Source organism: Sphaerodactylus townsendi, linkage group LG03 (genome assembly GCF_021028975.2).
Source record: "Sphaerodactylus townsendi isolate TG3544 linkage group LG03, MPM_Stown_v2.3, whole genome shotgun sequence".
In the NCBI taxonomy this organism is placed as follows: Eukaryota; Metazoa; Chordata; class Lepidosauria; order Squamata; family Sphaerodactylidae; genus Sphaerodactylus; species Sphaerodactylus townsendi.
Window position 1 is genome coordinate 144662033 of NC_059427.1, and position 9649 is coordinate 144671681.

The following is a 9649-nucleotide window of genomic DNA, read 5'->3' on the forward strand; positions in this document are numbered from 1 at the left end:
CCCTGTCTCCTTTCTCTTCTGTAAGGAGACATAAGAACATAAGAACATAAGAACAAGCCAGCTGGATCAGACCAGAGTCCATCTAGTCCAGCTCTCTGCTACTCGCAGTGGCCCACCAGGTGCCTTTGGGAGCTCACATGCAGGAGGTGAAAGCAATGGCTCTTCTCATGGCCAAGCCTGCTCCCGAGTTAACCTGGTAGTCTGTTAAGGCATTTGCAATCTCAGATCAAGGAGGATCAAGATTGGTAGCCATAGTTGCCTGGCTTCGAAGCTACGCAGCGGAGGGAGGTGACTGAAAAAACCGTGCCTCAGTGGGAAGATGCAACAGCAACCTGCATTGCCTCCGCGGGCTCCGTTTGCTGCCCCGATGGCAACGCAGATTGATTGCTTAACCCCAACTGCAACCCGCAGTACTTTGCCTGTTCGGAAGGGCCCCTAGTTTCGCTACCCTTTTCTGAACTCTAGACATGGTAATGACTTAGTGCCGGCCTTCAGTCTCAAACCCCTCATTCCGTCAATGCCCTTCTTCTAAAATATCCCCTTCTTCCTGATCCATCTGAGCCTTGAATTGGCAGCTCGCCCAGTAAAACTGTTCTTCAAGTGTCTGGAAAATTTTCCCAGTTGGGGGACAGTGGCAAATCCCAAGCCCTTAAGGCAGGGGTGGGCAATTATTTTTTCCATGGGGCCGCATAAGAAACAGAAAATATTGTGGAGGGCCGGGCCAAAAGGGCTTCGAACTCCAGTTCACCTGCATAATAGGGGCTTTGATAGAAGTGACAGACAGTTGTGGTGCACAGATCAACTTGGAATCAGTGGCAACAGTTCTGCATACAACACTGTTTGGGCCCAAAGAATCACAGGCTTAACCTACCTGCAGAGTTGTCCACTGTGACAATCAAGCAAGTGGGGAAACTTAAGTCCCTTGACCTACTTTTTTCCATCGATTGAGCATCTTTGAAAAGCCCCGCGAGAAGCAGGCAGCCAAGGCAACCAGCTTCATGCGGGGCTTTCAAAGACGCTTTCGCTCCCCAGCAAGGCAGGGGGGGAAACGAGAGCGTTGAAAGCCCCGCAGAAGCAGGCAGCCAAGGCAACCGGCTTCTGCGGGGCTTTCAAAGGAGGGGATCGCCCCAGAAGCCACTGCGCGAGGGGGGAAGGGGGAGGGTTAACGTGAGCAGCGCGGTTCTAAACAGGTCCTCTTAGGCCAGGGCCAAGTTTGTCATAAGGGCCAGTCAGGGTCATCCGGCGGGCCGGATGTGGCCCCCGGGCCGTATAATGCCCAGGTCTGCCTTAAGGGGAGAACACTTACGTCCCAGCGAGTTACGTCCTGCCTGCTCCAAAGCAAAGCAGAACTCAGAGAAGCTTATTAGAGAACTCAAGTGGACAATCCCGGCACGGGACTTACGGTAAACAGTGAAGTTCACACGATGGGGTTTCATGTCTTCCACATCAGAACAGTCAAAGTAGCAAGAAGGCGCAGATTCCCAGTCGTTCACGTTGACAAGTCGGAAAGCTTTCCACGTGGGTCCTTCTCCTGCCGGCTCTTTTTCCAGGTTGGTCTCCAGACCACCGGAGAGCACGCTCTGGCAGTTGGTGCTACAGTTCAGCGTCACAGAGCTTCCGTATTCCACCACAGGCTTTTCTGGCCAGGCACTCACAAAGGGTTGCTCCAGAGTCTCTGAAGGCACAAACAACAAACATCATTTACAAACAGAAAATATTACCGTTTGCATAGAAATTCATCCTTAAAAGGGGATTTCAAAAGGAGAGAATCTGGGGGAAGAGAAGGATGTGGTTTCCACAGAGTCTACCTTCTGGAGTGGGCAGGTACTCACAAAGAGTTGCTTTTGAGCCTCTAAAAGCAGTAACACACACCACTTGAGGTCTCTAACAAGCATCATTTACAAACAAACAAACAATCAAAAACATTCAAGATTGAATTTTTATACAAGCTGTAAGGGACATAAAATAGAAAAATTACAGTAGACAACCACTGTTTTAAAAGGAAGAGATGAAAAAAAAAGAATAAAATCTGTGTGAGACAGATCTGAAAACAGCTTTGCCTTGGGGAGATATTGGCACTTCCTTTTTTCCCCTTTGGCATAGCAGCTTTTTCCGGCCTCGAAGACCACAATCCTAAAAACAACTTCCTAGAAGTAAACCTTAGTGGAACGATTTGGGATTGTCTGCAGAGCAGGCCTGGTTAGCAGACCAGGTTAGGAGCGTCTCCTAAGATTGCCACGAATATCAGAATCTTCTGCCACACCTTATCCCACTTGGTGTGAAAAGGAAATCTCCTTCTTTCCAAGGAACCAGCCTGATGCTCCATTCCAAGAGAACCCAGCCCTCTCTCCCAAATTCAACTGAAACAATCCCAGCTTGAAAACAGATTGCTTTAATTTATTTCCAAACAGCAGCTTTTTTTTAAAAAAAAAAAAGTTCATGATTCCACATAGGAAGCCATGGCATTCAGTTTCCAAGCCTGGAACAAGTTAATGACAGAATATTTGGGACATCATTCATTCAAAGGATTACCTAAGTCGGAAGCAACTTTGTGGCGCTTGAGAGAGAGAGAGAGAGAGAGAGAGAGAGAGAGAGAGAGAGAGAGAGAGAAGAGAGAGAGAGAGAGAGAGAGAGATCCAATCCAGCCTGAACTCTTCACAGAAGCTAAAATGAGGCTATTGCACTTTGGTCACGTTATGAGAAAAGACAATAACACTAGGAAAAGTTGAAAGCCGCAGGAAAGAGGAAGACCCAGCATGAGATGGATTGACTCGATATAGAAAGTAATATAGAAAGGATTTGATTTCGTGGAACATGGTTTGGGAAAAGATCAGGTATGGCAGTGATGGTGAACCTTTTTGAGACCGATTGCCCAAACTGCAACCCAAAACCCACTTATTTATCGCAAAGTGCCAACATGGCAATTTAACCTGAATACCTAAGGCGCGCTCTAAGGCGCGCATTACTTGGGAGTAAGCTTGGTGGTAGTTGGTGGCTTTGCTTTGAAGCCACCGTGCAACGCTTCGAATGGGTGAATCCCAACCCTAGGAGTGTTTAGAAGCAAGCCCCATTGCCAGCAACCAAACTTACTCCCATGTAAAGGATTGTGCTTTAGTTCTTCCCATGAAAATCAGTGGGGTTTAACAGCGCTTAACAGGGTTACCTTCATGTCATGCCCAACAGCCCAGATTATTTCGTTATCTTATTGACCGTATTGAGTGCCGCCCCCACATAACATAAATCTGTCTGGCGTCCAGAATGGAAGTGCCACTTCTGGCACCGATTACCCACGCCGGTTCGCCATCACTGAGGGTATGGCAGTGGATGAACCTTTTGAGACCGGACAAGTTCAAACTGCAAACCCAAAACCCACTTATTTATCAACGCAGAAAGTGCCAACACATGGCAATTTAACCTGAATACCTAAGGCCGGCGCATTTGGGAGGCTTGGTGGTAGTTGGTGGCTTTGTTTTCAGCTTCACCGCAGGTAACGCCGAACAAGGAATCCCAACCCTAGGAGTGTTTAGTAGCAAGCCCCCCATTGCCAGCAACCAAACTTACTCCCATGTAAAGGATTGTGCTTTAGTTCTTCCCATGAAAATCAGTGGGGTTTAACAGCGCTTAACAGGGTTACCTTCTGGGCGTCATGCCCTGTCATTCCAGGCCAGCTCTAGGATGTGTGTGTGTGTAGTGATTACTTCCACATAACAAATTCTGTGCACGCGTCCCCACAGAGAGGGCTCTGAGTGCCACTTCTGGCACCCGTGCCATAGGTTCGCCATCACTGAGGTATGGAATGACAGAGGCTCATTCCGCACATGCAGAATACTGCACTTTCAAACTGCTTTCAGTGCTCTTTGAAGCTGTGCGGAGCTGTGCCCTCTCATGCAGGGCTGTTAATGGTAGGACATTTTGGAAGGACATATATTCACAGGGTTGCTGTGAGTTGGAAGCCACGGGACAACAGGCCACACACCCACACATGCAATCACGCGACCATTTCAACGAAAACACGGCGATCACACTTGGGTCAAAACACAAAAGGAAAGACTCACTGGAAAAGACAGTCATGCCCGAAAAGTTGAAGGCAGCGGAAAAAGAGGAAGGCCAAACCTGAAGAGAAGGAAGCCACAAAAGGATGTTTTGAGGACCCTGATTCGTAGGGTTGTGATTTGACGGCACGTGACGCAGACACGCACAGCTGCAAAAGGCCGCCTCTTTCCCCCACAGCTCGATAATTTAAAAGAGTCGGCCAAACGTTGCCTGAAGTTGCAACGCTGTTTTTTTTCCGGACCCTCTTTAGTTTGTATAACTTTGAGACTTCCAGGATTCATATTCCCTTATCAGCTCTGCCAGCATGGCCAATTGGCCATGCTGGCAGGGACTGATGGGAATTGTAGTCCATAACATCTGGAGTGCCAAAGGTTCGCCACCACTGCCCTAGGCAGACACAACCAGCCTCCAGGGTTTCACGCAGGGGTCTTTCCCAATCCTGCCACCCCACCTTGCACCGTGCTGCTTGTGGAGGGAGCTAAAACCGAGATTTTCCCTCTTGCAAGCATGAGCTCTGCCACAATGAGGGACTTGCCCGGATGCCACGCCTGCCTCGCGTGGGAAAGTCTGACCGCCCTCTGCAAGTAACAAGCAAGATACCACTAGAGAAATCCAAATGTTTTTTTATATAACACACATTTTTTAAAAATGCGTAATCATTCACTTCACGGATTAGTAGGTTTTCTTGAAACAGCGTTGTTTGAAAGGGGCAACGTACGGTTAGCAAAAGACTCAATTGTATCAAGGCTTTACAAGTCGATCTGTGACGTTAATGATTAAGCATTTTAAAATCTGTGTTACATAAAAACAATTTGGATTTCTATAGTGGTATCTTGGAGCAGCAGTGGCGTAGGAGGTTAAGAGCTCGTGTATCTAATCTGGAGGAACCGGGTTTGATTCCCAGCTCTGCCGCCTGAGCTGTGGAGGCTTATCTGGGGAATTCAGATTAGCCTGGGCACTCCCACACACGCCAGCTGGGTGACCTTGGGCTAGTCACAGCTTCTCGGAGCTCTCTCAGCCCCACCCACCTCACAGGGTGTTTGTTGTGAGGGGGGAAGGGCAAGGAGGTTGTAAGCCCCTTTGAGTCTCCTGCAGGAGAGAAAGGGGGGATATAAATCCAAACTCCTCTTCCTCTTCCTCTTCTTCTTCCTCATTATTTTTGTAGGCTTTGGTACCACTCCCCCCTTTTTATCCTCCTCCTCCTCCTCCCTCTGTCAATGGCAACAGAACCAGAGGTGCCACGGCCAAGGATGTGTGCCACGCCAGGGCAGTACAAATCAACAAAAACATCGCTGAGCATGTCCAGAGTGCATTTCTCTCACTGCTGAAGAACATCGGAGGGTTCTGCATATATCAGAGAACTGAGAAAAGCGTTTCTGGATCAGACAGAGAGGCATTTGAGCTCCATAAGGGAGAAAGGCGGCACAATATTATTATTTATTATAACTGTATCCTGCCCTTTGCCGACCGTGGTCAGACTCGGGCGGAGGACCGCTTAAAATTTTTAAGCCACCAATATTTCATATACAATCAAAGCCACAGTTAATACCCACTTCCGGACAGGTTTAAGCTTTTCCACCAGTTAGTGATTCCAGGTTTACAGCGAGAAACTAATGCAGGCAGCTCCGCAAAAGCTTTCCCGGGCTAGAGAGGCCCGCTTTGCCAGCAGATCCGCACTCCGGACTTGCCAGGAGTGATGCCAGGAACGAAGCCCGGCGATTCGGGGACTCCAACCTGTGTAACCTGCTTGATATGCAATCTGATTGCTATGTACAGGGCCTTTCTCTTTCTGTTTCCCTCTAACGGGACTTTGTCCAGCCAGCACTTCTGCCTGGAATACAACATCTGCTGGTCTTTGGAGTGCCTCTGACTGTCTCTCCCGGCTTCCCTTCGGGTTCAGTTGGCATTCGACAAATGCCGCTGCAGCAAAGCAACTAGGAATCCAGCCGTGCCTTAAAACCTCTTCCTGCAAATGTCTGTGCAGACCGGAGCCCGCTTGGACCCATGCCTGTAGGGGGTCCCCTGGCATCCGGCAGGTGCCTGTAGTGGGCACCCATTTGGCAGGTGCCTGTAGCGTAGTGGGCCCCCTTCCACAAAAGCGTCTTCCGGAATCACATCCTGGGAGTCTTGAAGGTGGCCACAAGACCCTCTGGGCAGCTCTGCCGGACGATTTGCACCCAGCTCTCCGTGGGGAGTGGGTTGCAAAACCCCGGGGCCAAGGGAAATGCCGGCGTTCAGGGCCAGAATCAAAAGCCTGTGAGGTTGTGGTCACAGCCATTCTGGAGAGGGGGGGGGATTGGGTTGGGTGGCTCTTCCCCACCCCCGATCCCTCCTTCCCACTTTCAGATCCCCAGACTCCAGGTGGCTGGGGGATCTCCCAAGATCCCAACTGATCTCCGGACGGCGCGGATCCGTTTCCCGGGGGAAAGTGGCAGCATCCGAGAGAGGAACTCTAGAGCCTCCCACCTCCTCTCCCCAAACGCCACCCGTCCCCACAATCTCCCGGAATCCCCCGACCCGGAGCTGGGAACCCTCCCCCCTGCTCACCTTGGGCAGTGGCGGCTGCCAGCCAGGCCAGGAGGCAGGAGAGGAGCGGCTGCATGCTGAGCCGAGCGAGACCCGAAGGCGAGGAAGAGGAGGAGGAGGAGGAAGAGAGCTCCCGCTGCAAATACAGGCGCGCCCGCGACTGAGCGCTGGGGCTGGCGGCGCCCGGCTTCTTATAGGCGGGCCGGCGGTTCCGGGAAGCGGCCGGGGACTCACGCGGGCCCGCCGGGGAAACTCCCGCTTGCCGGCTGCCTGTTTTCGCCCTGACCTTCGGGGGCGGCGGGGGAAAGTTCCAGCCCCCCCCCGCCCAGCAAAGCACGCCTTGCAGATCCAGTTGCTCCCCGGGGCTGGCGGGGGGGTGGTGTCTTGACGCAGACGACCCCCCCTCTCCCCAACCGTGGAGCTGGGTTGGAGGGGCGGGGGGAGAAGACTGCAGAGAGTCTAGACCAGGGGTCTGCAACCTGTGGCGCTTCAGATATCCATGGACTACAATTCCCATCAGCCCCTGCCAGCAGCATACGACCCCCCCCCCTCTCCCCAACCGTGGAGCTGGGTTGGAGGGTCGGGGGGAGAAGACTGCAGAGAGTCTAGACCAGGGGTCTGCAACCTGTGGCTCTCCAGATGTTCATGGACTACAATTCCCATCAGCCCCTGCCACTTGGCCATGCTGGCAGGGGCTGATGGGAATGATAGTCCATGGACATCTGAAGCGCCACAGGTTGCAGACCCCTGGTCTAGAAGCCTGGTTGCCAAATTCCGGGGTATGTGTGTGGGGGGGTGGGGGGGTGGGGAGAATACAGCTATTTTTTGCTGTATATTGAGTTTCCCTTCTGTCCAGTTTCTGTGCTTGAAAATACCGGGAAGACACCCTTTGGGGGGTTACCAACATCCAGGGAGGGCTTGGAGATCTCCTGGAATTACACCTGATCTTTTTTTTTTAGGGGGGGGGGGGTCCTAAAACCAAAGCCGGGCTTGCCCCATGGGAACAACAATTGCATAATAATTGGCTAAATTGTATATGAGATGTTTATTTCACTGACTTTTGTGTATTGTTTCTTACTGCGTGATCTATAATAAATCATTTTTAAAAATAATAATAATAATTGCAGAGGCCCAGAGACCCATTGGTGATCGCAGGAGCCGGGAACGCCCGCTGACTTGCCCGGGGCCCATTGAAAAACACTGGGGCACCCGAGAAAGTTGCAAGGAAAATGTGGAAGGGGTTTTCGATGAAGGCCTCTGGGCCCAGATAGACTGCTCTGGAACTGGAATGACAGTGTGCCGTGCTCACACCCACCCACCATTTGAATGACAGTCACTGGGAGAAGAATAGAATCAGAATCATAAGAGTTGGAAGAGACCCCAAGGGCCATCAAGTCCAACCCCCTGCCATGCAGGAACGCTCCCAACATAAGTTCATCCAGCCTCTCTTTAAAAACCGCCAAAGAAGGAGACTCCACCACCCTCCAAGGCAGTGAACCCCACGGTCGAACAGCCCTGACTGTCAGGAAGTTTTTCCTGATGTTTAGGTGTGAATCTCTTTTCCTTCACCTTGAACCCATCACTCCCGGTTCCTAGTCTCTGGAGCAGCAGAAAACAAGCTTGCTCCCTCACCACCTTCAGATATCTGAACATAGCTATCATATCACCTCTTCACCTTCTCGTCACCAAACTAAACATCCCCAGCTCCCTAAGTCTCTCCTCGTAGGACATGGATTCCAGACCTTTTACCATTTTGATTGCCCTCCTCTCAACCCATTCCAACTTGTCAATATCCTTCTTGAATTGCGGTGCCCAGAACTGTACACAATATTCCAGATGAGGTCTGACCAATGCAGAATAGAGAGGGATAATTACATCCCTCGATCTAGACACTATATTCCTATTGATATAGCCCAGAATAGCACTGACTTTCTTGGCCGCCGCATCACACTGCTGACTCATGTTCAGTTTTGTGGTCTCCCGAGACTTCCAGATCCCTTTCACATATAGTGTGAAAGTGTTCTGCAACTGGAATTGAGGCCTGATAGTGGAAGGACAGTCCCTAGGGATAAAATCAGTGTTCTGGGTCCAGAATGGCAGGTCCCAGATTGGAATGAAGGACCCTAGAAATAGGATCAAGGTTCCGGATCTGGAATGACAGCGCACCCAGGATGAATTGTCACCCCCTGTGGTCAGAAACTGTACTCTGCACCTGGAATCACAGAGTGGAACGGACTATCTCCCATTTTAATTAATATTTCTGGAAGGTGAAAAACTATCCCCCCCATCATGGGGGGGGGTGGGTATGATTGAAGTCTATAAAATTATGCATGGGGTAGAAAATGTTGCCAGAGAGAAATTTTTCTCTCTTTCTCACAATACTAGAACCAGGGGGCATCCATTGAAAATGCTGGGGGGAAGAATTAGGACTAATAAAAGGAAACACTTCTTCACACAACGTGTGATTGGTGTTTGGAATATGCTGCCACAGGAGTTGGTGATGGCCACTAACCTGGAGAGCTTTAAGAACATAAGAACATAAGAACTGGCCTGCTGGATCAGACCAGAGTCCATCTAGTCCAGCACTCTGCTACTCGCAGTGGCCCACCAGGTGCCTTTGGGAGCTCACATGCAGGAGGTGAAAGCAATGGCCTTCTGCTGCTGCTGCTCTTGAGCACCTGGTCTGCTAAGGCATTTGCAATCTGAGATCAAGGCAGATCAAGACTGGTAGCCATAGATTGACTTCTCCCTCCATAAATCTATCCAAGCCCCTTTTAAAGCTATCCAGGTTAGTGGCCATCACCACCTCCTGTGGCAGCATATTCCAAACACCAATCACACGTTGTGTGAAGAAGTGTTTCCTTTTATTAGTCCTAATTCTTCCCCCCCAGCATTTTCAATGAATGCCCCCCTGGTTCTAGGTATTGTGAGAAAGAGAGAAAAATTTCTCTCTGTCAACATTTGTCTACCCTCTGCATAATTTTTATATAGAGGGCTTTCAAAAAGGGCTTTGGGCAGATTTCCATGGGAGGAGAAGCTCGATCTATGGCTACCAATCTTGGATCCTCCT

At 50.4% G+C, this 9649-nt stretch overlaps 1 protein-coding gene across 1 annotated transcript in view; it reads right to left on the reverse strand.

Annotated features, from left to right (window-relative positions):
* Positions 1 to 6864, reverse strand: part of ICAM1 (intercellular adhesion molecule 1) — a 32360-nt gene extending 25496 nt beyond the window's left edge. Inside the window, exons 1-2 of the mRNA XM_048487459.1 lie at positions 6601 to 6864; positions 1403 to 1675 (exon numbers count right to left, since the gene is read on the reverse strand). Of these exons, the coding sequence (XP_048343416.1) occupies positions 1403 to 1675; positions 6601 to 6655 (328 nt within the window). The 5' untranslated portion in view covers positions 6656 to 6864. The remainder of the gene's footprint in view (positions 1 to 1402; positions 1676 to 6600) is intronic.
* Between the last annotated feature and the right edge of the window lie 2785 nt (positions 6865 to 9649).